The 27,500-nt window shown below is 44.4% G+C and overlaps 1 protein-coding gene across 1 annotated transcript in view; it reads left to right on the top strand.

The window, feature by feature from the left end:
* Positions 1–8,579: 8,579 nt before the first annotated feature.
* The window catches only part of Rfc1 (replication factor C subunit 1), a 79,773-nt gene continuing 60,852 nt past the window's right edge, over positions 8,580–27,500 (top strand). The window contains exons 1-2 of the mRNA XM_051164684.1: positions 8,580–8,744; positions 25,271–25,399. Of these exons, the coding sequence (XP_051020641.1) occupies positions 8,742–8,744; positions 25,271–25,399 (132 nt within the window). The 5' untranslated portion in view covers positions 8,580–8,741. The remainder of the gene's footprint in view (positions 8,745–25,270; positions 25,400–27,500) is intronic.

Genomic DNA, 27,500 nt, shown 5'->3' with positions numbered 1-27,500 from the left:
GAAATACATTGACTAATTCAGATCTGTGTTCATTTGTAATGTTTTCCATTTGAGTTAGGGTCTTGACGTATAGGCCAGGCTAGCCTCCAACTGACAAAGATCCACCTGCCTCTGGCCCCATATCTGGTAAAACTGACTATGTATATTTTGTGGAAGACCTTATTAGATTTCCTTTTGTGAGGTCTTGTAAATTGAGGCCTGTAGGCCTGGGTACGCTGGCAAACACCTTTGATCCCTTGGAGGCAGAGGCAGTTCCTCAGGCAGGCACTCAGTATCTTTGAATTCCAGGCCAGCCAGGGCTACACAGAGAAATCCTGTCTAGTTGATTAAGCGGTTAAGTCATTGGTCTTGCTACCTGTCCCAGGCTGGTCTCAAACTCTCAAGCACACCTGGTCATGACAGACCCTGGAAGACCTTTGTACTCTAAAAACAAGTGTACAGAGTACTGCTCTGTATAAGCAGAGGTATAATACCTTCAATTTTTTTTTCAAGACAGGGTCTCTCTGTGTTAGCCTTGGCTGTCCTGGACTCACTTTGTAGACCAGGCTGGCCTCGAACTCACAACGATTCACCTGCCTCCGCCTCCTGAGTGCTGGGATTAAAGCCATCACGGCCTGCCTAATACCTTCAATTTATTTCAACTGCATGTCAACAAAAAATGCCTAGAAAGATCCTCATGGAATCAAAATTCTTCTTATTGAAAACCTTTTGAGCCAGGCGTGGTGATGCATGCCTTTGATCTCAGCACTCGGGAGGCAGAGGCAGGCAGATCCTTGGGAGTTCGAGGCCAGCCTGGTCTACAAAGTGAGTCCAGGACGGCCAAGGCTAACACAGAGAAACCCTGTCTCGAAAAACCAAAAAAAAAAAAAAGAAAGAAAAAAGAAAAAGAAACCCTTTTGAACTATGGGTGAGGACTCCGGGTTTGCCTTATCAAACAATTTCTGGTTGTTCTAACCCCTTCTCCCCTTCGACTCTCCTTCCTCTTCTTCCTTTTCTTCCTCCTTTCTTTCCTTTTGGAAATGGAGTACTGTTGTTTCCCAGGCTGGTCTTAGGGAACCCTCCTGTGTCAGCCTCTGGTCACTGGGACCCCCGGTGCCTGCCCACCATACTCAACAGAATTTCAGATACATAAGGGCCCTAGCAGGCTGGGGGATGGCCTGGCAGGTAAAGCGCATGCCACATAATCCTTAGGACCAGAGTTCAGATACCTAAAAGCCTATGCATATGCCCAGGGAGCAGCCCCACCTGCAGTTCCTGAGGGCGGAGGACTCTGAAGCAAACTGGCTAGCTGTGTCACTGGGCTCTGGGTTCAACTGAGCTATCCCTGGAGATTCCTGCCATCGGTCTCAGGCCTCTACATCCTGAACACATGTGTATGTGAACCTCTAGGAAAACACATGCCCACACACTGCAACACCCATGTACACAGGCATGTATACTAGACATACACACGCAGACACAGGCCTAAAACCAAGAAGGTTCTAGAAAGCCCATGATACCCCCCCCCCATGTGGTCAGTCTTCCTATAGTAGGGCTTTGCAAGGAAATGCTGTTGATTTCCTTCACTCACTGCATCTCATATCATTTCTTTTATGAGTCAACAGCAATCCTAGTATCGACATAATAAATGGAGAAAAAGATTACACTACATAAAATCCTGTTGGAACATTTATTGGTCTGTCTATACATACCCTTAAAACTGCTAGTGGGAACTGCACCTGGTGGTACAGGGCTGTAATCCCAGCTACTTGGGAGGCAGAGCCAGGAGGATCAGGAGTTCAAGGTCATTCTTGCCCACATAGCAGGGTTAAGATCAACCTAGGCTAGAAGATAAATAATCCCTCCCCTAAACCAACAAAACAAAACAAACCTTCAACAAGTTCAAGGCCTTCCAGGCAAGTTGGCCAGATCCTGTCTCCAAAGGAGCACAAAATAAAAGAGAAAAGACGGAGCTACAGTTGAGTGGTGAAGTGGTGCACGTGAGAGACCCTGGCTTTAATCCCCAGGACTGAAAAAATGAAATTAAAAACAATGACTAATGGCTATTTGAGATTATTAATTAATTAATTATTAATTTTGGGGGGAGGGTTGAGACAAGGTTTCACTGTGTAGACTTGGCTGTCTTGGACTAGACCAGGCTGGCCTTGAACTCACAGCGATCCGCCTGCCTCTGCCTCCTGAGTGCTGGGATTAAAGGCGTGCGCCACCAAGCCCGGCCTTGTTTCTTTGTTTTTTGAGACAGGGTTTCTCTGTGTAGCCTTGGCCATCCTGGACTCACTTTGTAGACCAGGCTGGCCTCGAACTCACAGCGATCCGCCTGCCTCTGTCTCCCGAGTGCTGGGATTAAAGGCGTGCGCCACCAAGCCCGGCCTTGTTTCTTTGTTTTTTGAGCAGGGTTTCTCTGTGTAGCCTTGGCCATCCTGGACTCACTTTGTAGACCAGGCTGGCCTCGAACTCACAGCGATCCGCCTGCCTCTGCCTCCCGAGTGCTGGGATTAAAGGCGTGCGCCACCAAGCCCGGCCTTGTTTCTTTGTTTTTTGAGCAGGGTTTCTCTGTGTAGCCTTGGCTCTCCAGGACTCTGTAGACCAGGCTGGCTTCGAACTCACATTGATTCGCCTCCCTGCCTCTGCCTCCCGAGTGCTGGCATTAAAGGTGTGTATCACCATGTCTGGCCATAATTTGAGATTATATATATAAAATCAAATTTGTATGTTAACAATGGAATGATATACTTTTTTGTTATATTATTACTTTAAAAGGAAAAGTTTTTTATGTTAGTGAATATGCAGATTTGTTTGGCAGAAATTTGCCTATTGTTATAGGCTATAAAAACCACCAGGCAAAGTTTATATAGATCTAAGATCCCTCAAGTGTTAGCATGTTAGGGTTAATTGGGTATCATCTAAGAATTAAGATAAATGATGTGGTTCATACCTGATTTCTTCAGTTAGAATATATGCATGTTAACTGGAACAGACTATCATGGCTGTGCTCCTAAACGGCTTCAAGGCCTACATCCCCAGAGTTCAGACCACAGCTGCACAGAGGGGCTGCCTGACAGACAGACGTTTATAAGGAAAACATTCCAATAAACCCCAACGAAGTGGGACTTGCTAATATTTATCCAGAGGGTGGAAGGTCATTTGTTGTGGCACAGTGAAAATTCAATTGACTTCTGTTGATTTTGCAAAGTTTAGTGAAAGACAGTGTGCTCTTGAGGATGGTTTCAGAGTGAGTCAGGAGTGAGTCCTATGGCTTAGGTAAGTTAATGGGAGACAGGCATTGATAGAGAAGGCACACGTAACTGCAGTTAGAATACAAGGGAGGCTGGGACTCAGCCCTCGTGCCTTGCTACTATGCCGTTTTTTAGATGTTTCAGCAACTGTCAGGGTTGAGGGTCCAGTACCTGTGTTAGAAACTGTTAGATCTAGCCGCTCACCAGTTGGGAGACAGTCCAGAAAGATCCTATTGTCAGTATTCTAACTTTTGGGACAATTTCCCCATCGGTGATTTGTTCCTAAGTGGGAAGGAAAATAGCTCTGATTTTCACGAAATCGGTTTTGTTGATAAATTTTTTTTTTTTTTATCTCCACAGCCTTTCTTTTAAGGCTTAAGAGCGAGCTAATGGGCACTATATAACCATATCTAATAGGTAATACTTTGATTCAAACGTGTCAACAGTAGGTCTTCAGTCATTAGGTGAAAACAAACAAACAACATCAATAAACGGGGGTTAAAGAGATGGTTCAGCAGTTATGAGCATCTGCTGCTATTGAAGAACTGCTCTGAGGTGGATCCCCAGCATGGCAAAAAGTGGGTGTGGTGGTGCAGGTCTGTAATCTGACTCAGCAGCAAGAAAATGGACGCAGGCGGATCTGAAGTTCAAGACCAGCCAGGTGTGGTGGCACACTCAATCCTAGCACTCAGGGAGGCCAAGACAGCCAAGGCTATGCAGAGAAACAAAACAAATCAAGACCAGCCTCAGCTAGACTGAAAGTTTGAGGCCAACCTTAGATACGTTAAAGATACATTTGAGACAGGATATCGTCTCAAAAGGAAGAGAAAAAAATACTGAAAAAATATGATATGAAAAATTACAAGTTTTCCTTTTCTTTCTTTCTTGAGATTAGCTCTTTTTCTGTGGAGCTCTAGCTTGTCCTGAAACTTGCTACGTCGACCCAGCTGGGCTGGATTTCACAGAAAGCCTTTTGCCTCTGTTTCCCAAGTGGTAGGATTAAGGGTGTGAGCCTCTATACCCAGCTGCAAGTTTTCTTTTCTTTTTTTCTTGATGGTTAATGTTCTATTTTATTTTTATAAAGACTTATTTTAAAATTATGAGTAGTGTGTGCACCTGTGTGGAGGTCTGTGTACCTTGCATGTTCAGTGCCTGGGAAGGTTAGGAAAAGGGCATAGAGCCGGCCATGGTGGCGCACCCCTGTAGTCCCAGCTCTCAGGAGGCAGAGGCAGGCTGATCTCTGTGAGTTCAAGGCCAGCTTGCTCTACAATTTGAGTCCGAGAGAGTCACGGTTACACAGAGAAACCCTGTCTCGAAAAACCAAAACAAAAAACCAAACACCAAACCAAACAAAACAAAACAAAAGAGGGCATAGTTCTCTTAAAAATGGAGCTACAGGTAGTTGTGAGCTGTCGTGTGGGTGACAGGAGCTCCATTTGGGTCCTCTGCAAGAGCAGCAAGTGCTCTTACCTGCTGAGCCATCTCTCTAGCACCCATGGGTTTTCTTTCTTTCTTTCTTTCTTTTTTTTTTTTAAAGATAGGGACTCACTATATTGCACTAAACTTATAGAGATCCACCTGCCTCTGCCTCCAAAGTGCTGGGATTAAAGGCGTGCACCACCACCGCCTGGCTGCATATGTGATTTTTAATGTGTTTTGGTCATTGCTTTATTGATTTGTAACACAATGACTACTGTGCATTGGTTTAGTTCTCCTAAGGTTATATGAACACAACTTTATCATTATATCTGCTGTGTATACCTTTCTAGAGATGTAGTTCACAGATTTTATTGATTTCTCAATTGATCAAACAGACCTATTCTTCCTTAAACATTTTTTTCCCCAAGCAAAACCCTGAAGCATAGATGAGTCTAATTTTAGAATGCTTTCCTATTTTATTTTTTAGATTCGTTTTTATTTATTTTGTGGCTTTTAGTGTGAGTGCACTTTCAAGAGTGGGTCATTTCCTTCTACCTGTTTCTGAAGCAGAGTCTCTCCAATTATTTCTGCCACATGTGTGCAAACTCCATAATAATAATAATGACAGTTGTTGACCTAAAAACACTGTTCTTGGGGGCTGGAGTGATGGCTCAGAGGTTAAGAGTACTGGCGGCTCTTCCAGAGGTCCTGAGTTCAATTTCCAGTAACCACATGATAGCTCACAACTGTCTATACTTTGATCTGGTACCCTTTTCTGGCCCGCAGGTGTACATGCAGGCAGAGCACTGTATATATAATAAATCTAAACAAAACAAAACAAAACAAAAACCAAGCACTCTATTCATCCATGTATAGTGGTGCATGCTTGTATCCTAGTATTGGGAGGCTGAGGCAGGAGGATCTCAAGGGTTTTTTGTTGTTATTGTTGTTGTTTTGTTTTCCGAGACAGGGTCTCTCTGTGTAGCCTTAGCTGTTCTGGACTCACTTTGTGGACTAGGCAGTCCTCGAATTCACAGCGATCTGCCTGCCTCTGCCTCTGCCTCTTGAGTGCTGGGATTAAAGGTGTGTGCCACCATGCCCGGCACTGGGATCTCAAGTTTGAGGCCAGCCTGGGTTATATACTGAGACTGAACTAAACTCAAACCAAAGTGCATGCCTGTATCCCAGCATTTAGGGAGGAGAGGCAGGCAGATCTCAATGAGTTTGAATCCAGCTTGGTCTACATAGTGAGCTCATGACAGCCAAGCCTCCACAGTAAGACCCTGTCTGGAAAATCAAAAACCAAACTCAACCAAAAACCAAACTCAAACCAAACCACCACTACCACCACCATCATCACTACCACCACCACCACCACCACACACACACACACACACACACACACACACACGATGCTATTACTTGATGGGTGTCAGGATATTCTCTCTTTAACAGATGAGCAGGAACCAAACAACTGGCTTCAGAGGGACCCAAGCTGGGAAGCCCTGCTCACTCATAACAGTTCATCTGCTTCTAAATCAGGGGTGATTGTTGTTAGCGGTGAATTTTAACCTGGAACAATACAAAGCCAAAGTGGGGCACGTGTTACAAAAGATGCAGGGTGTGGTACTCATCTTTAATCCCAGAACTGGAAAAGCAGAGGCAGGTGAATCTCTGGAGGTCCAGGCCAGTCAGGGCTACATAGAAAAGTCCTGTCTACAAACAAACAAACAAACAAACAAACACAAAACCCCCACAAAACCCAAATCATGTTGCACTAGACATCTAGTAAACACAAACTCTTATATTCCTGAAGGCCTTACTGCCTTTCCCAGTACATATTGTGTCATAAAAGGACAAGACCCAACAGGAAGTGGTTAGAAAAAGATTTGGAAGTTTAAGGCCAAAGTTTGATATTGCTTTCCTCACTAAATTCGTTGATAATCTCACGTTTTCTCTTGAAATTGTATGCAAATGTTACATTCTATTCCACTACCAAGTTGCTTATTTACTAATAGGAAAGTTGCTGGCCAGGTGTGGGCTGCCACCCCTGTAGTCCTGGCAGTTGGGCGGGGGGGAGAGTGGAGGCACCTGAGTCACACACTAAGACCAGCTCCCTAAAATGTCCTCTTTCCATGCTGAGACTTGCTTATCCTAAAGCTCTCCTGGTTCCAGTTTTTTTTTTTTTTGGTGGGGGCGATTCTTGGTATGTCATGGTTTCAGAGATTTCACTATTCTTTACAAGACTTAATGAAGCTTCCGAATTAAAAGACTAGCCTCCTCCCTCCCTCCCTCCCTTCCTTTTCTTTCTTTCGAACAACCCTGGCTGTTCTGTCCTTGACTTGTAGAGCAGGCTGGCCTCAAACTCACCAAGATCCATCTGCTTCTGCTACCCAAGTGCTGGGATTAAAGGTTTAGCAACCATGCCCTGCATGGAAAAGGTGGGTGCAAACCCCTGTAATCCCAGCACTCAGGGAGGCAGAGGCAGGTGGATCTCTGTGAGTTGGAATCCAACCTGGTTAACAAGGTGAGTTCCAGGACACCCAAGGTTACACAGAGAAACCCTGTCTTGGGAAACCAAAAAGAAAGAAAGAAAGAAGAAGAAAGAAAGAAAACGGGGTTAGTTTTCTTAGCTTGGTGGTTTTAGAACAAAGACCCATTGGGCTGGTGGTGACTCAGCTGCTTGCATGTGTTCACTGTAGCTCTGAGTTTGATCCCCTGCACTGTGTAAACCAGGCATGTTGACATATATCTGAGATTTCAGCACTTGGGAGGCAGTAGACAAATCAGAAGTTCAAGGTCATTCTCAGGAGTTTGACACCAGGATGGGGTTCATGAGATGTGGTGTCAACCCCTCCCCCCCAAATTCCTTTAATGTAAACATGTACTCACGTGGTGGAAGGAACGGGCTCCCACAACCTTTTTTTATATTTTTAAAAAAAGATTTATTTATTACGTAAATAATGTTTTGTCTGCATGTACACCTGTAGGCCAGAAGTGGGCACCAGATCTCATTATAGGTGGTTGTGATCCACTGTGTGGTTGCTGGGAAATGAACGCAGGACCTTTGGAAAAGCGGTCAGTGCTCTTAACCTCTGAGCTATCTCTCCAGGCCCTCCACCTCCCCTGCAACCTTTTCTTTGACCACCACTGGTGCACTTCACCTCCAATTAAAAAAGAAGAAAAAGAAAAAAGTAACAAATATCGGGCTGGAGAGATGGCACAGGGTACTGACTTCTCCAGAGGTCCCGATTTCAATTCCTAACAACCACATGGTGGCTCACAAGCATCACAATGTGATCTGATGCCCTCTTCTGGCCTGCAGGTGAACGTGCAGGCAGAGCACTGTATGCATAATAATAAATCTTAAAAAAAAAAAAAAAAAAAAAAAAAAGCCAGGGGTGGTGGTGCATGCCTGTAATCCCAGCACACCAGAGGCAGGCGGATCCCAGCCTGGTCTACAAAGTGAGTTCCAAGCCAGCCAAGGCTACACAGAGAAACCCTGCCTCGGGGGAAACAATTAAAAAGTAATAAATAATCTGCCCATTATCACGGTAGTTTTCTATTACTCTTAGTTTGAGCCAAAAATCGATAGGTCAAATATTAAAAAGAAAACAAAACAAATCAGAGTAAAGTTTGATGAGAAAAAGTTGATATGTGTGGTGCGCATTGGCAGCATTTCATCCTATGGAGGAGAGGATAAGAGCTTCTGGAAACTTCTACGAGCTCGTCCTTTGGAGCACGTGTTGGCGGAAGGAAGCCACCTGTGTGTGATTCCCGCCTTAGAGGAAGCCAGCCTCAGATCCCAGATTGGGCGTCAGTGCCGTGATCGCACGAGCGCACTCGCCGTCCTTACGGAGGTTGCAACCTTCTAGTCGCCAGGGCCGTACCGCGCCCAGCGCGCAACTCCCGCCTAGGGGGCGGGGAGCGCGCGCCTCCTGACGTCATAGCCGCGCGCCGCCGCTTGCGGCTTCTGCCACTTCGCGGGAGAAGTTGTTGGCGCCAATGGATCCCGAGCCTCGATAACGGATTCCTCCCCTAGCCTCGGGCCTGCCCACCTGCTCCTCTTCGGTCGTGGGGGCTGCCATGGTGAGCCGCCCGGGAAGCCGCGCAGCTACAGAGGCTTTGCAGGACGGGTGTGGACGGGGCGCCGCCGCGGTGCGGGGGTGGGGAGGACGGTGCAGGGCGCTCCGAGGGGCCCGCTTAGGGTGCGGGGCGCACCGCGGACGCGGCGTGCAGGGATGTGGCTGCTGCTACGCGGCACTTTCGCGTCCCCCACCACGGACTCTCGGGGGAAGGGAGGAAGGAAGAAGAATGTTGGTTTGGACACGGCGTTGAAAGTTACTTTCGTACTGAGCGTTGTCCCGAGTCTCCTTTGGAATGTTTCCTAAAAGCCGTGACTTCAGGCTCTGCGAGGAAGAATTTTGCTTTCTTAGGGAGAAGTTGCTCGGGCCTTCAGCTTTAATCAGCTTCCTGGAGACGCGAGTCAGCTGTTTTGAAAGTTGATAACACAAGGAAGTTGCCTGACTTTGTTTAGAATAATTTTATAGGAGTTGAACGGATAACCTGGTTTACCAGGAATAAAAAACAGCGAGTACACACGGATGTTATGCATTTGACAGCTGTCATCTCTTGTCACCTGTTACAAAAGTAGTCTTTAAAAAAAAAAATCTCAGTTCCAACTTGAATACCTAATTTTGTGTAATAGACATTCAAGTATTGCGAAAGGGAAATAGCCCTTGGCGTAGGAGACAGTTACATGTTTGAAACAATTTTTAACTTTAAGGACAACTGAAGACGTTAAGTTAATCTAGAAGATATTAGAATACCAGCATTCTAGGGGGAAAAGTGTCATGCCAAATTGGAAAAATTTCAGCTCTCTGGTTTTTAATCTTGGGAAGAAAAGAGATAGTGATGGTAGCCACCCAGGGTCAGCCTTTTTTATTTTCAGGTTAATATGTAAATTGTTTGCTCTAAATACCTTATAGAAATTTAAAGTGCATTTTTGAAAAAAATAGTCACGTGTATGTGTGTGTTTGTGTGTATGCACACATGTGTTTGAGGGCCCATGGTGGCCTGAAGTCATGTGTATGTGTGTGTGTATGCTCACATGTGTTTGAGGGCCCATGGTGGCCTGAAGAGGGTGTCAGAGCCTCTAGAGTTTCAGGTGGCTTTTGAGCTGCTTCCTGTGGGTGTTAGCAATGGGATTCGGGTCCTCTGCAAGAACAATATACACGCTCAATCAGTGAACCGGCTCTCCATTCCCAAGTACTGTTTTTGTTTTTGTTTTGTTTTGTTTTGTTTTTTCCAGACAGGGTTTCTCTTGTAGTCCTGCCTGTCCTGGACTCACTTTGTAGACCAGGCCTGGAACTCAGAGATCCGCCTGCCTCTGCTTCCCCAGTGCTGGGATTAAAAGCACGCACCACCATGCCCAAGGTACATACTTATTCAATTTGTTTTTTTATTTTTTTTTATTTTTTTTTATTTTATTTTTATTTTTTTTTACTTATTCAATTTGTAATGTGTATGTTTTGTCAGAATATATTTCTGTGAACATGTATGCATCAGAGGCCAGAATAGAGTATCAGATCCTATGGAACCGGAGTTTACGATGGTTGTGGGTGATAGCCAGGTGTGGTGCTGGGATTAAAGGCATGTGCCGCCACCACCTGGTGTTTACATCAGTCTTTAAGGGCATAATAAGCTGGGCATGCTTGTAACCAGCACCTATAAAGCTGAGGCAGGAGGATCAGAGTTCTAGTTCAGGCTGCAGTATAAGAGACCCTATCTCAGAAGAGGATGGACAGAAGAGAAAAGGGCAGGGCAGCGCCCTAGACGCTTCTCATGCTAGATGACCATTTTCAAGCATTTAGGTTTTTTTCTAGCTTTTGTTTTTAATTCTCTCTGTATGCGTGAATAGAGACCCGAGGAGGACGTCAGGTGTCCTGGCTCGCTCGCTCGCTCGCTCTCTCTCTCTCTCTCTCTCTCTCTCTGCTTTACCTTCTTGAGATCGAGTCTCTCATTGAGCTTCCAGCTTGTCGATTTTCTTCCAGGCTGGCTGGACAGGGAAGTCCAGTGATGCTCGCGCCCTGCCTCCCCTAGTGCTGGAGTTACAGGCGCATTTAGCCATGCTTAGTTTTATATGGGCACTGTGGTCCAAATAGGTGCTCAGGCTTGTACGGCACACCCGTTGACTCACTCCCCGCCCCCCCCCCCCCCAGCTCACCTTATCTTTTAGACAGGGTGGCAGCTCACAACCATCTATAATGTGATCTGATGCCCTCTTCTATCTGATGTTCTCTTCTGTCATGCAGGCATACGTGTAATAGAGTGCTTATATACATAAATAAATAAATCTTTAAAAAATTTAAATATTATATTGGTCATAGTATTTAATATTGGTTATAATATTCTAGGAGTTAGCTCAGATAGAAGACTAGCAGAACCCCAGAATAAAGTTTGATTTAATGAGTATTAATTGAGCATCTATATATAAGTTACATTATGGAACAGTAGTTCTTAACTTCTGTTTGGGCCAGAATTCCCTTTGATAAATGTGGTGAGGGATATGTAAATTTTCTGACCCACAGAAATGCATATGGGCATAACACCATTTTAGGGGCTTTCCCTCCCGCCTCCCCTTCTGAAGCCCATCTATAGGCAGAAGATTGACTTTGCTCTGGGAGTTGCACTTGAGGTCTCCAACTTTCTGATTTTTGTTTTGTTTTGTTTTTCGAGACAGGGTTTCTCTGTGTAGCCTTGGCTGTCTTAGACTCACTTTGTAGACCAGGCTGGCCTTGAACTCACAGCGATCTGTCTGCCTCTGCCTCCTGAGTGCTGGAATTAAAGGTGTGCGCCACCATGCCTGGCCCAACTTGTTGAATTTTGAAAAGGTGTTAAGAGACTATTGAAAGAAATGGTGCTAAAGCCAGGTATGGTGGCACACACCTTTAATCTTGGCATTCAAGAGGCAGAGGCAGATGGACCTCTGTGAGTTCGAGGCCAGCCTGGTCTACAGAGTGAGTTCCAGGACAACCAAGGTTACACAGAGAAACCAAAAGAAAATACAGTTTTGCATTTTTGTGGTTCATAAACTAAAAGCTTGTTAAATATTTGAGTAGGTTTTGTGAAGTATGTTGATAATATTTCTTGTGATTTTGGCAGGCCATTTAAAATGTTAAACAAATATTTTTATTTCTTTGCTAATTTTAAAATAGAGAAGTAAAAGCAATGTGTTATTATTTTGGCAGCTGCTCTGCAGAGCACTGTGGTCTGTACTTTGCATAAAATCCTGTACTCTTCAAAGGTAAATGAACACAGTGACATAATTTGTGCCCTTCCTCCTCCTTTTCACTTAGATTGTCTGTTGGTTGAGCTTCTAACAAGTGGGGAAAAAAATTAATGAGAGCTTGCTTGTGTCTGCCTCAGAGCTTCAGTTTTCATACTCCGGAGTTTCTGATGGTGAAGGTTGTCTAAAGCTGCAGCTCTTTTGGGCTTAGGAGGGTATAGCAAAAAGGTTGTTTTGTTTTGTTGTTGTTTTTTGTGTCACCACCACTGCCTGCCACAAAAAGTTTTGCTTTTTTTTTTTCTTCTTCTTCTTTGTTTTTGTTTTTGTTTTTGTTTTTGAGACAAGGTTTCTCTGTGTAGCCTTGGCTGTCCTGGACTCACTCTGTAGACCAGGCTGACCTCGAACTCACAGCGAGCCACCTGCCTCTGCCTCCTGAGTGCTGGGATTAAACGTGAGCACCACCACCACCCGGCTGCAGAATTGTTAATTACACCTTAAAGATGGGAACTGCCTCTCTGTTGAGACACTTTCACCAAGTGACCCAGGGCGTCTTGAATTCCTGCTCCTCCTGCCTCAGCTCGCTCCGGCTGGGATTGTAGTGTTGACGAGCAATCCCCACTATGTTTAAGATGTTCTTCAATTTAAACATTCATTTTCATGTGTGTGTTTGTGTGTGTGAGGGAATGCTGTGTGTGTGAGTTGCCCTGGGAGGCTACGCAGTGGGGATGTTGGGAACCTCACTGTTGTGTGTGTGAGTTGCCCTGGGAGGCTACGCAGTAGGGGTGTTGGGAATCTCACTCAGGCCCTCAGGGAGAATAGGAAGTGTCTTGACTGTGAGCTCTCTCAGTCCTAATCTTCAATTTTATTTAACTTAATTTTTGTTTTGTTCTGTTTTGTTTTTTTGAGACAGGGTTTCTCTGTGTAGCCTTGGCTGTCCTGAACTCACTCTGTAGACTAAGCTGGCCTTGAACTCAGAGATGTACCTGCCTCTGCCTCCTGAGTGCTGGCATTACAGGTACTCAGCTGGATTTTTTTTTTTCTTTCTTTTTTTAATTTTTTGAGACAGGATTTCTCTCTGTTGCTCTGACCAGGCTGGCCTCGAACTCAGAGGTTTGTCTTCCCTTGCCTCCTTACTGCTGGGATTAAAGGCCTGCACCACCACTGCTGGCCCAATTTTAAAACTTTCGGTAGAAATGGCTTCTTTGCATTCTGTTTCCTAGTCTCTGAATCAGGATCAGGGCTAACAACTTCTAGGCTTGTTATGTGGATTAAGCGCATTGACTTAAAAAAAAATTACCTTTATTTTATGTGCATTGGTTCTTTTCCTGTATGTATGCCTATATGAGAGTGTCAGATCTTGGAATTGTAGACAGTTATGTGCTGTCATGCGGGTGCTGGGATTTGAACCCAGGTCTTCAGGAAGGGCAGTCAGTACCCTTAACCACTGAGCCATCTCTTCAGCCCCATTGACTTTCTTCTCTCTCTCTTCCTCCCTCCTTCCCTCCCTCTCCCTCTCTCCTTCCCTCCCTTTCTCCCTCTTTCCTTCTCTCCCTCTGTCTCTCACTCCTTCTCTCCCTCCCCATCCCAGGCAGGCCTCAAACTGAGAAGCTGCTTCTACTGCCTGCACCTTCAAGTGCTGGTATTACAGAAACCTATCACTATGCCCAGCCACAATTTATTTATTTAACCAATCTCACCTATTTATGTACTTTATTAATTCACTTATTTGCCCCAAATTACATCCCAGACCTGTATTCAGAGTTCTGTGTGCATGTGTTTTTTAATATTTCTGGAGAAAATATAATTCATCAGGTTTATGAAACCTTAAAAATCACTGGTATGTTGGTCAAAGACCATGTGTTTTGTTTCTTTGGTACACACACGTGCGCGCGCGCGCACACACATACACACACACACACACACACATACGTGTGAGTGGGCGCGCGAGCGTGCGTTTTGGCATATTTTACAAAATGAGTTACTTGTTACAGTCTCTGCGAGAGTGGAGGCCACAGGGACAGAGAACTGTTCTGTGGAGTCTGGCATATATTAAATTTTCCATTAATATTTGATGTGTGAATAAACTTTGTATTTCCAGTTTAAAAAAGAAAAACGGTAAGAGGTGCTGGCAATCAAGAGTTACTACAATCATCAAGTAGTTACAGAAATAGTTTTATGATTGGTGGGGTCACCACAACATGAGGAGCCGTATTAAAGGGTCACAGTATTAGGAAGGTTGAGAACCACTGTTCTAGGGGCTGGAGAGATGGCTCGATGGTTAAAAGCATTTGCTGCCTTTGCAGAGAACCCAGGTTCAGTTCCCAGTGCCCACATAGAGGCTCACAACCATACTATAACTTCATTTCTAGGAGACCTGGGGCCTCTTCTGGTCTCTACAGACACCAGGCATGTATGTGCTACGTACACATACATGCAGGCAAAACATTTATACTCATCAAATAAAATACATTTATTAAAAATTTTTTTCTGTCCTTTGTTCCTTACTTTGTGTCTCAGTTATTAAAATATTTCATGAGTGACGAGGTGGCAGCACACACCTTTAACCTTAGCACTCAGAAGGCAGAGGCAGTTGGATCTGAGTCTGAGGCCAGCCTGGTCTACATAGCAGGTTCCAGACCATCCAGGCCTCCATGATGAGACCTTGGTTTGTTTTAGTTTTTTTTCATGACAATAAGGTAGCTTAGAGAAGAATTGTTTTATTGTATTATATTATAGGTCTGTTTTTGGTTTGAACTTAAGTTATGTGAAATGTGATATTTTTTAGATTAGAAATCAGTTTGGAAATGTTAATCTCTGTATGAATGAAAACAACACTCACAGTATGTTAGCTGTGGGAAAAATGTCAGAATCAGCCATGGATAACCTCAGACACTAGTTATTCCAGTTAAACTGGTGTGAAAAGAAACCTTATTGATTTAAGTCTAAATTAGATAATTATTTTCATGTTGTGCTCAGTTTTTTGGTAATTTTGTGATTTTGGGTCAGGAACCTGAAAATGTTTATGGTGAGTGTTTAATTGAGAGACGCTATTGTATTCTCTGGACATAATTAAGAACTTCATTGAGCAGGGTGCAGTGGCGCACGCCTGTAATCCCAGCACTTGGGAGGCAGAGGCAGGCAGATCTCTGTGAGTTCAAGGCCAGCCTGGTTTGCAGAGTGAGTCCAGGACAGCCAAGGCTACACAGAGAAACCCTGTCTCGAAAAGCCAAAAAGAGAAGAAAGGGAAAAAAAAAAAAAAAAAAAGGATTTTCCTTGTTGAGCAGAGTCTGTCAGTAGAATCAAGAGGCAGCAGCAGCAGCAGCAGGAACAGTTAGTCTCCATCTCTCTTCCCTGTCAGGTCTTCATTTTGTTCTCTAAGGACAGACGCAAGAGCAGAGAGACTGGCGGCAGCTCTGTGAGGGCAGAGGGTCCTGTTCTTGTCTCTGCTCTCTCCTGTTTTGTTTCTTCTGAGCACTCCAAGGCTTTTAGAAGTGTTGAATAGTGACCTGACTGAGTGAAGGAATCAGTGAGGACCACAGAGTGCTTTCTTCCCTGGGACCTGTTGTAGCTTCTTCTCTGTACAGTTGTGTCATGTCCCGTGTAGTTGTGCCCCCTCCTCCCCAAAGTCCAAAGATTTTTCAGACCACACTTTAGCACACTAAACACATGTTTAGCTCATGGTGTCTTCTTCAGGGAAGTGCTTGTGACAGTGCTAGACTTTGCTAAATCAGTAATGTCAATGGTCTAGTGATAGTTTTGATTTCTGAAAACTGTAATTTGTGTGGCTAAAAACCAATTTTGAAGGAAGAGGAAATGGCCTACTAAAATTAAAAGTAGTTTTTGTCTTTTATAGTCACAACATTGTAAAATGAATGAGAGTGAGGCATAGAGAGCTAATATAGAAGATGAATTTTAATAGTTCAGGATAATACACAAAGCTAATTTAATATCCTTAAGTGTGTGTGTGTGTGTGTGTGTGTGTGTGTGGTGTGGGGCCAAGTGCATGAGCAGTCCTGAGGGAGACACCTGGCATGCTGCTCTGTTCTTTTGAGATAGGGCCTTTCACTGAGCCCTGAACCAGCCAGCCCCAGAGCTGGGACTATGGGTGTGTGCAGCCGTGCCTGGCTCTGTGTGGGCTTGGGGATTTGAACTTAGGCCTTCATGTTTGCACAGCATGCACTCTTACAGCTCAGCTGTCTCTCTAGCCTCCTCTTACATTTTCCTAAAACAAAAAGCAGCAAGTAAAGTCATAGCAGAAATCCCAGTCAAGGATTTCCTTGCGGAGGGCTTGAGACAGGTCCTTGCTGTCTAGCCCTTGCTGGGCTGGTACTTGTTATGTAGCCCTGGCTGGCTTTGAACTTGTTAGTCCGCCTGCTTTAGCTTCCCCAATGCTGGGGTTACATGTGTGTGCCGTGGTGCCCAGCTAAAGATTGCTTTACTACCCGTTATATTTATTTTGTATAGTGATTAATATGTCCTTTTTTTTTTTTTTTGAGATAGGGTCTCACAATGTAGTAGTCTTGGCTCACCTGGAACTCACTGTATAGACCAGGCTGTCCTTGAACTCACAGAGATCTGGCTGCCCAAGTGCTGGGATTGAGAGTATGCACAACTACCTAAAAGTTTTTTTTTTTTAAACTTATTTTTATTTTATGTGAATGGGTGTTTTTGTCTGCATGTATGTCTGCACTATGTGAATACAGTGCCCATAAGAGGCCAGGAGAGGGTGTTGGATTCTCTGGCACTGGAGTCCCAGATGGTTGTTAGCCACCATGTGGCTGCTGAGATGTAAACACAGGTCTTCTGGAAGAGCAGCCAGTGCTCCTCAGCATTGAGCCATCTCTCTATCCTGTTTAAAAATTTGTAGTTAGTGTTGGGCCAGCTGGGCATGGTGGCACACGCCTTTAATCCCAGCATTCAGGAGGAAAGTTTCAGGACAGCCATCACTCTGTTATACAGAGAAACTGAAAAACCAACCAACCAACCAAACAAACTAACAAAAAACAGCACTCGAAACAGACAAACAACTGGCCCCCAAAAAGTGTTGGGCCATCTCTGTTTGTGCAGGATGTAATTGCAGCCACAAGGTAACACAGGAGGACCCAGGGTAACACAGCCCTGCTTAGATTACAGAATAAGTTCAAGGTCAGCCTGGGTAATACACGTAACTTAGTAGTGGTTGTGGGCAAGACCTTAGGCTCAAGCCCCAGGAGTTTAAAAAGTTGAAAATTTATAATTCTTACTAGAAAAAACATGATTTGACTACATTCCCTTCTAGCAAACTACTGTAAACTGTTGAGCTGCACTTGGTTAGCACCAAGCACAGTCCTGCTGACAGCACGGCCAGGACGCTGGTTACCGGGTGTCCACCAGGTGATACTCCCAGTAAAGGCTGTGTCCGATGACCAGATGCTTTCCCTCTCAACTTGATGAGACTCATAACTTTGGGCCGATCAGATTCATGCCATATTTACCTGTTTATCTGCCACATCCAGAAAGACCAGTCACTTCTGGGTCCTGCATAGCTGCAAGAACCTCTGGGGCTTCCTGCCATGCGGGCGTGCCCTTCACATTCCAAGCACTCCTCCAGGGACCTGAAATGCCATGCACAACACCCGTTCTGAGTGCTGTTCTTTTTAACCCTTTCTAATCTGTTTTGACTCATTCTTTTGTTGTTGTTTTTGTTTTTGTTTTGAGACAGGGTTTCTCTGTGTAGCCTTGGTTGTCCTGAACTCGCTTTGTGACCAGGCTGGCCTGGAACTCACAGCAATCCACCTGCCTCTGCCTCCTGAGTGCTGGGATTAAAGGCGTGTGCCACCACGCCTGGTTTTGACTCATTCTTTTACCAAATGTTCTATAGTTTTCTGGACCCATCCTTGAATTTTCTCTCTCTCCTTTCTGTTTGTGGATTTATTATTTTTATATTACATATATGTGTGTATCTCTGTGTGGGTATTTGCTTTGAGTGCAGGTGCCTGTTGGAGGCCAGAAGAGGACATCTGGTCCCCTGGAGCTAGAGTTACAGGTATTGGGAGCTGCCCTGTGTGCGTGCTGAGAAATGAGTTCTGGTCCTGTGCAGGGGCAGCAGGTGCTTTATCCACTGAGCCCTCTAGCACCTTCCTCCTTGAATTCCTGCCAGTTTAGTTCTACCATCCCACCACAAGCCAGACGAGAGTGTAGAGCCCAGAAAAGTGTGAGCGTTTCTTCCGCTGTGAGATTAAGTGAATCAGGCTTTGTTTCAGCGGGTTGGTCCCTATCTTAGATGGCAGCATTCAGCCTCTGTAATTTGGTGAGGACAGTGATTTTTTTTTTCTAGACTACTGAATGACCAAGTCGGGATTTAACGTGATGGCAGCTGTGAGAAGGCAGTGGCTACTGTGGCAGTCCTTTTCACTAGCCTTCCTCATCACCTTGCTTAGCTCTACATTTTCCTTCTCTATGGGTGTTGCCTACCTGTCTCATGTACACTAAACTAGCCTTGAATTGCTTTGATAGCTGATGCTGGCCTTGAACTCATGACCCTCCTGTGGCCCACCTTCAGCCTGCTAGGGACTGCAGTTGTGTAGCTCCACACCTAGTGGCATCTTCCTTTCCCTCCTTCCTCCCCCTTTTCCCTCCCCATCTCCTTCTTTCCTTCCCTCCTTCCTTTGTTTTCTCCCTCCCTCCCTCCCTTCTTCCTCCCTCCCTCCCTTCTCCCTCCCTACTTTTCTTTTGAGACAAAAGATCTCTATGAAGTCCTGACTGGGCCTGGAACTATGTAGACCAGGCTGCTCTAGAACTCACAGAAAGCCACTTGCCTAAGCTGAGATTAAAGGCGTGTACTGCCACACCTAACCCATTGTCCCTCCCCTCCCTTCTTACTTTTTTTAAGACAAGGTCTCTAATATGTAGCTCTGGCTATCCTAGAACTCACTGTGTAGACCAGGCTGGCCCTAAAGTGATTAAAGGCATGTGCCACCATGGCCAGCCATCTTTCCATTTCTTGAGGAACTTCTCTGTGTAGTAGTCACACCTTCATTGTCAATTTCTAGATCACTTTGCTGGTTTTTCTAGATCACTAGATTTTGTTTTTGTTTTTGTTTTTTTATGAGACAGGGTTTCTCTTGTAGTTCTGGCTGTCCTGGACTTGCTTTGTAGTCCAGGCTGGCTTCGAACTTACAGAGATCTGCCTGCTTCTGCCTCCCACATGCTGGGACTAAAGGTGTGCGCCACCACATCCGGCTCTGGAGATGGCTTTATGTTTTTTAAAAATTTAATCCCTTACGTTACACCCCCCCCCCCCCTTTCTGTGGAACTGCTTCTTCGCTGATACTGTCTTCTCATTTAGCTTTATTACTAGCAGGAGATCCTTTACCGTGGCACAGTTGAACATTTCCTGCTTTAGCCGAGAGCTCAGACCTTGTGCACACATTCTCATGAGGGCTTAGATCCACCTTGCTGCATATTGGCAGGCTTTGCTGGGTGTCTGTGTTTGGGAGAAAGTGAGAGGCAGAGGGTCTGGTTCAGGGGGCCGTGGCCCAAAGTGTTGTAAAAACAAATCTAACATCATTTTCACTGTCCCTCTGAGCCCATGTGTGAAGGACTAATCACCCACGTGTTGATTAAATATTAATTTCCTGCTTATCTGGATTGTCTAAGCTTTTTGGGTAGAACCTACGGAAGTGTCTCTGAACTTAAATTTGATGACTATCACCCGCTAGTCGTGGTAAGGCCCTATTTAGGTGTTGCCCCTGGGAGCCTGTGCCAGGTGGTTCTGGTACTCTGATAGCCTTATGGCTGCCATTGTCTTTGCACCAGATTGTATTTAAGTCTTTATTTACTTACTTGTCTCTAAAGTAGCTTCACGAGGGCTTTTTTTCTCATAAAGGTGTGCTCACTTTGTATTTTGAGTCCCTGACACTGTGCCTCCTATGCGTGTATAAGATCAGAAGAGTCAAGGAAAGAGTGCCTAGTGGTGGGGTATGTCTGTTTTTGCACAGCCCTTATAGTTATGGGCATAGTGAGTAGGTAGTCAGAGTCAGGTGGAAGCTTGGTTGGGGATTTGGAGATTTCAGGGTGTCAGGTGTGCCCCCTGTGCTTGTCAGAAGGAGCTTCTTTCTTCTTTTTTCTGAGACAGGGTGTCTCTGTGTAGCCTTGGCTGTCCTGGACTCACTTTGTAGACCAGGCTGGCCTAGAACTCACAGCAGTGTGCCTGCCTCTGCCTCCCTGAGCGCTGGGATTAAAAGTGTGTGCCACCACGCCTGGCTTATTTTTGGTTATCCTATTTTTAGTTAAAATGCAACTTTTGTGGATTTTTTTTGTCTGTCTTGCTTGAATTCCCTGTTTTTTAAAGTAATAATCACCAAGAGGAAAAAAAGGGAGTTACACTTAGTTCCTTCCTCCTCCTTCTGCCCTCCTCCCTGGCTCCTGTTCTCTCTGCCTGGAATTCACTCTGTAGATCAGGCTGGCCTCCACTCAAGACCTCAAGACTTGAAGGCCTGCTCTGCCGCCCAAGTGCTAGCATTTAAGATGTGTGTTATTATGCTCAGCTCCTTTATACTTATTAAGATTTATATTTTTAAATTATTTTTATGTGTGGGTATCTGTGTGTGGGTATGTGCATGTGTGTGGCTGTGAGAGCAGGTGACCTTCTAGGCCAGAAGAGGGTTTTGGATCCACTAGAGCTAGTGTTGCAGGCCGTTATCAGCCTGGGTGCTGGGAGCCAAACTCAGGCCTTCTGCAAGAGCAGTGTGTGCTTTTCTTTTCTTTTCCTTTCTTTCTTTACTTCTTTCTTTTGTTTTTGTTTTTGTTTTTCAAGACAGGGTTTCTCTGTGTTAGCTTTGGCTGTCCTAAACTCATTTTGTAGACCAGGCTGGCCTCAAACTCACAGCGATCTGCCTACCTCTGCCTCCCGAGTGCTGGGATTAAAGGCGTGCGCCACCACGCCCGCCCTCAGTGTGTGGATTTCATCCCCTATCATTTATTTTAGAAATGTAATTATTGGAAGAAAAGGTATATGCATATTGTGTTGGCACTTACATTTCTTTTCTACTTTGCTTATTATTAGCTTTTATTCAGCTGTTTGATTATCTTTTATTGATTTGTAGAAGCCCATTTATATATTTCTTATATTGTAGATATTTTTGTTTATGATTATCTTTTGTTTCATTTTTCTGTAATCAAATTTTTTTAGTTAATTTGTTTGAAGTAGGGGTTCACTTACATAGGCCACACTGGCTTGGAAACAGTCTTCCTGCTTCCCTCTCCTGGGTGCCATCACACCTGCTTTTATGTAGTGCTACGGTAGAGCCCAGGCCTTCATGGCTGGGAGGCAGCCTCTCCACTCTCTAAACTACATGTCCAGCTTAACTTTCTGTTTTTAAGATGGGGACTTACTATGGCTTTGAACTCAATTCTTTTGCCTCCACCTTCTCAGTGAGATTACTGGTGAGTATCACCACACGTGTCAAACCTGTCTCTATGGTCGCTTGACCTCACAGTAGTGTGCTTAGAAGGTCTTTCAATTGTCAAAATTATAAAAGTAAACTTAAAAAATAATTTCTTTTTCTTGGGTTGGCTAGATTAGTTAGCGAGTAAAGGCACTTGCTGCCCAGCCTGATGACCTGAGTTTGATTCCTGAGACCCAAGTGGTGGAAGGAGAGAACTGACTTCTGAAGGTTGTTCTTTGACTTCCACAGACGTGTACCCATATACACACACATAGAGTAAATACATGGAGAAAAAGAGTCAGGCCCTGTGTTTACTCACTGCCCAGCAGAAGGTTCACTGGCAGCTGCGGGAGAGGCTTGACCCTTTATTTGGGGTATGAGTGGCTTGGTCTGCGTTCGCTGAGGCTGTGAGAACCTGAGTACTAGACAGGAACTGTTGCTGCTCAGGAGGGTGATAACCACCATCCATCAGCTAGCTGCTCACCTTGCGTGTGTGTGCTTAAGGCCTCAGTGTGTCGCAGTGGAGACAGGCCTGCAGAGCTGGTGTGAGGAGCTTCTGTGCTAGTGGGGATTCTTTGGCAAGAGTGTAGGTTTTTTTTTAGCATATATTGGGATAGAGTGGGGTGTTGTGATTTTTTTTTTCACCTTTGTATAGGGATTGAGAGGAGGGTGGAGTAAGGAGAAAGGCCCAGAAGGAATGTGAGCAGATAGAGCTCCTTAGGGAGAAGGGAGCTAGCCACGCTGCGCACACACATCTGTCAGTGCTCAGCCTGCCAGTTGTCCCAGTCTCCGAATACCCTGTTTTCTGTAATCTATGATGTAAGAACTAGTTGAAAAAACAGGACCTTAATTATCATAATTTAAAATAATTGTTTCTTTTTGCACATGTGTGCGTGCGTGCATGTGTGCTGAGGTTTGGGTGTGGAAGTCACAGGACAACTTGTGGCCATTCTGTCCCTTCTGGAATAGACTCCCGGTGGCAGACAGCAACCACCTTTACTCTTCAAGCCATCTTGTTTGCTCCCGAATTATTAACTTAGCTTTTGCTGTTTCCAAGAAGTCACCTGCATTTTCTCTGCTCTTTTCTTTCCTTTGTATGCGTTTAAGTAATCTTTACTGTTGGAGTGAAGAATCACTGTATAATTTAAAAAGTGAGACTGATTAGAAACTGTCATTTCCTCCAGAAGCAATAAAGTAGTCAGCCTCAAGCTCAATTCTTGGCAAATTATACATATGACTACGACTTTCTTTATTGTTCTATTCTTCACCGCTTGACACAAATGTCTTGAGTTTTATAGCCCAGGGCTCTTGGCTTGTTTTATTCACTTGCTTTAAAATTTTATTATTATTATTAATAATATTGTGTGTGTGTTTGTGAGATGTTCATGTGGGTGCACATGTATCACATACATGTGGAGGTCAGAGGTCAACTCTTCCTCCTTTCACTTTTACTTGGGTTCCAGAGACTGAGCTAAGCGTTCACTTCCTGAGCCATCACATTGGCTCTCTATTTATGTATTTGTTTGTTTATTTTTGAGACAGAGTCTCAAACTAGCCTAAAACCTGCTGTTCAGCCAAGTCTGGTCTTGAACCCATGATCCCCCAGCCTCTACCTCCTGGTTACAGGCACATGCCACCAGCCTGACAGCAATACTTTTTAAATTTGTATTTAACTGATAAATTAGGACTTTTTATATACCAGGACATCTGGAATAGAAGATCTGAAATCTTATGCCTTTGCTTATAAACAGCTTATAAAGGGGATGTTTCAGAGGTGTGAGTGGATAGGAGCTCAGGACGGGGTGGAGTAGTGTTGCTGAGCCACAATGATAACAGATGCATGTTGAAGCTTTATAAAGACTGAGATGCTAATGAATTGTCTGAGATCACACAAGTAGAATGCACTAGAGCACAGGTTCAAACCCGGGCTTCTTCATTCTATGGTCTGTTCACTTTCCTTTCTATAGTAGCTTCTTCAAAACTAAATTAGGGAAAGGTAGGGAGCTGGGTGTGCTGGTGCACACCTGTAACCCCAGCCCTGGGAAGAGGGCAGAAGTCTCTTAAGAGTTGGAAGCCAAGGAGTGGAATACTGGGTCCTGAGGAAGCCCTATTCCCAATTTTCTGATATAGTGCCAGATAGATTTCCAAAGTGACTGTACTAGTTTACATTCCCTCCAGCAATGAAGGAGTGTTCCTCTCTCCCCACATCCTCGCCAGCATGTGGTGTCATTTGAATTTTTGATCTTTGCCAAAGAATATACCCAGAAAATGCTCCAGCACACAACAAGAAGATTTGCTCAACCATGTTCATAGCAGCCTTATTCATAATAGCCCGAACATGGAAACAGCCTAAGTGTCCCTCAGTAGAAGAATGGATAAAGAAACTGTGGTACATTTACACTATGGAATACTACTCAGCTATTAAAAACAAGGAATTCCTGAAATGTGTGGACAAATGGATTGAACTAGAAATGATCATAATGAGTGAGTTAACCCAGAAGCAGAAAGACTCAAATGGCATATACTCACTTATATCTGGACACTAGCCCAAAGGGCATGCCCCATGAATGTCTTCACTTATCAGGAAAGTGGGACAAAGGGGAGGACATCCTATTGGGACCCTAGGTGATAGAGCATGGGAGAATGGGGAAATAGAAGGATCCAGAGGGTCCTAGAAACCTACAAGAAGAACATTATGACGGGTGGATCTGGGCCCAGGGATCATGCTCAAACTATGGCACCAGCCAAGGACAATACATGCAGTAAACTTCGAACCCCTACCCAGATCTAGCCAATGGACAGGACATTCTCCACAGTTGAGTGGAGAGTGGGGTCTGACTTTCACACAAACTCTGGTGCCCCATATTTGACCACGTCCCGTGCATGGGGAGGCCTGGTGGCACTCAGAGGAAGGATAGCAGGCTACCAAGAAGAGACTTGATACCCTATGAGCATATACAGGGGAAAGAGGTCCCCCTTAGTCACAGTCATAGGGGAGGAGAGTAAGGGGAAAATGGGAGGAAGGGAGGAATGGGAGGATACAAGGGATGGGATAACAATTGCGATGTAATATGAATAAATTAGTAAAATATATTAAAAAAAAAAAAAGAGTTGGAGGCCAACCTGGCCTATATAATGAGACTTTGTCTCAAAACAAAATAAAAACAAAACAAAAAAGAAAGGTACAGAAAACATATATGAAAATGAAAAGGGAATACAATGCTTTTAATGTTGTTATATTGTAAAGTTTTTAAATGATTACTTCAAATTCTGCATTTAATTCAGAATTTCATATGAAAGAGCATATTATAATAGGCACCAGCCTTTTTCCTTAGAGTTTGAGAAGAATCATGTAGAAAAAAACATTTTTAATATTCTTATTTTTTGTTTGTTGTTTTTTGCTTTTGTTTTTTCTTTTTTTTTTGGTTTTTGAGACAGGATTTTTTTCGTGTGTGTGTAGCCTTGGCTATCCTGGACTCACTTTGTAGACCAGGCTAGCCTTGAACTCCGCCTGCCTCTGCCCCCATAGTGCTGCGATTAAAGGTGTGCGCCACCATACCCGGCTAATGTTCTTAGTTTTTAAGAATGGTCTGGGTAGTCCTTTGGCTGTGGGCAGTGCTGAGCTGTGTCTTCTCATCCACCTAGGATGATGGGATTTGTATCTGTGTGTTTGCAGTCACTACCTGCTGCCCACATGCTTATAACTGCTGTCATTATCAAAAACAGGACTTTAAAGCCGCTTGGTTGGTTTTTCAAGACAGTGTTTCTCTGTGTAACAGTCCTAGCTGTCCTAGACTTTGTAGACCAGGCTGGTGTTGAACTCACAGAGATCCACCTGCCTCTGCCTCCCAAGTGCTGGATGTTATTTAATATTTACATGTCTCCTCTTCTGTTTTTAGGACATTCGGAAATTCTTTGGGGTTATACCAAGTGGAAAAAAGCCTGTAAATGAGACAGTAAAGAAGACTGAGAAACCAAAACCTTCGGAGGGAACTGTCAAAGGAAAGAAAGGAGTAAAGGAAGCCAAGGTCAGTCTCCACACCAAGTCTGTATGTGTGAGATGTCCGATGGCCTCGCTCCTGACCTTGTACAGGTTGAATACTAGACATTTCAGTTAGGGTACCAGAGGAGGAAGAAGGTATTACATAGGCTAATATGTCTAGCTAGTGTAGCTTGCTGTCCTTAGTCCTGTGATTCCTCCCCGCTACCTCCTTATTTTTTTGGAGACAGGGTTTCTCTGTGTAGCCTTGGCTGTCCTAGACTCGCTTTGTAGACCAGGTTGGCCTCGAACTCACAGAGATCCACCTGCCTCTGCTTCTGCCTCCTGGGTGCTGGGATTAAAGGAGTGCGCCACCATGTTCGGCTACCTCCTTTTTTAATTGTTAAAACTTTGCATTTTGGGCTAGAGAGTTGGCTCAGTGGTTTAGAGCACTGGCTGCTCTTCAGAGGGCGTGGGTTCCACTCTTAGTACCCACAAGATGGCTCATGAACATTTGTAACTCCACTTAGCAGGGGCTCTGAAGCCTTCCTCTGCCCTCTATGGGCACCAGCCATAGATAAGATCTGCCTGCTTCTACCTCCCAAGTGCCAGGGCTAAAGGCATGTGACAGCACTGCCTGACTCTATCCAAGGTCTCTACTGTGGTTTTCAAAAGCCTGTTATAGTTTCCATCAGAAAACATGTACACTGGCTTTTAACTTTCAATTTCCTTTAAATTTTATTATGGTGACAGTGAGGACCAAATGTAGGGCCTTGTGTAAGTTAGGCAAGCTACTGCTGTCACACTGAGCTATACTCCCCAGGCAAACATTTATCAGCATGCTGCTCACGACCGTGGACATGCTTTCTGAGACGAGAAATTTACACTGTAGGTCTTGTTTCCATGAACCCTCACTGGACTCATGTTTTCACTCACAGTTCCTTTCTAAAGGGGCTTTTATATTCTGGGCCTTTTTTCTAGTATGTATCTCAAAATCCCTCCAGTCTCTACTCAGTATCTAATTTTTAATAGCAGATTTCCATTCAGAACCAAAACTCTCTATAGGTCAGGCTTTCCAGTGAAGCAGTGAGCATAAGTAGACTTATTACTAAGAATTGCTCCAGAGGTTTGTAGAAGCTGACAAGATTTACAGTTCGTAAATTGGAGACCCAGGAGAGCTGACGTTAGAGTTCCCGTCCAGGTGTAAGGCCTGAGGATCAGAATAGCTGGGCACATGGGTCTAATCTGGTAGACCAGAGGCCACCCGAAGCAGTGATGGTCTGGTTCCAGTGCAGAGGCAGGGAAAAGCTGATGTCCTCTTCAGAAGTGAGGCAGGAAGAATTCTCTCTCGTTCCAGGGAGGGTTAGCTTTTCTTCCCAGGACCAGCTGATTTGATAAGGCTCAACTACTCTGGGGAGGGACACTCCTTGTCTCATTGACGTAAATGTTGAGCCCATCCAGAGAAGCTCACACAGACACTGCAGTGATGCTGATCAGTGTCTGAATCCCTGTGTCTCCTTGTCCACATACTTAACCCACAGGTTGCACCTCTTGTTTTTTGTTATTTTGGTTTTGCTGTATTGGATTCTGTTACATTTCTCTAAAGAGTGTTGGTTTTTTGGCTTAGTATGTACTTGACCAAACTCAGGCTCCAAATTCTTGTTTCCAATGGACAGCAGGTGAAATTTTGGTTTAGTTTTTTAGTTTAGCCTTTTAAAATGTTTACCTTCTGAGTACTAGGGGATAGTTTATAAAAACAGTACAGGAAAGCAGGATATTTGGACAGAATTTATAGGAAGAATTTGAGCTTTCTTTCTAAGAGATTTGTCTTTGCATGGCAGAGTTACTCTAATTGCCTTAGTTTACTCTTCCTGACCTAGTTCTTCGTTGTATCTGTAAATAGTAATGGTCCATGTGTCTGATTTTTTTGAAGCTAGTTGATTATTCTTATGTTTTTGAAGTTCTGTTTTAATGGACAGAAATACATAGATATTTCATCTTCTGAGTGATCTACTTTCTTGATGCATTTTGGGAAAATATGAGCTTGTGAGAAATGTGACATTTACACATATGTTTAGCTTTCAGTTTCTCAGCATGCATGGTGGGCTGCCAGTTTAGCTCTTTAGCTCTTATTTCTGTTTTTTTTTTTT

The sequence above is a fragment of the Acomys russatus genome, chromosome 22 (assembly GCF_903995435.1).
Source record: "Acomys russatus chromosome 22, mAcoRus1.1, whole genome shotgun sequence".
In the NCBI taxonomy this organism is placed as follows: domain Eukaryota; kingdom Metazoa; phylum Chordata; class Mammalia; order Rodentia; family Muridae; genus Acomys; species Acomys russatus.
The sequence above is the reverse complement of the archived record's forward strand: the minus strand, read 5'-3'. Positions and strand labels throughout refer to the sequence as shown.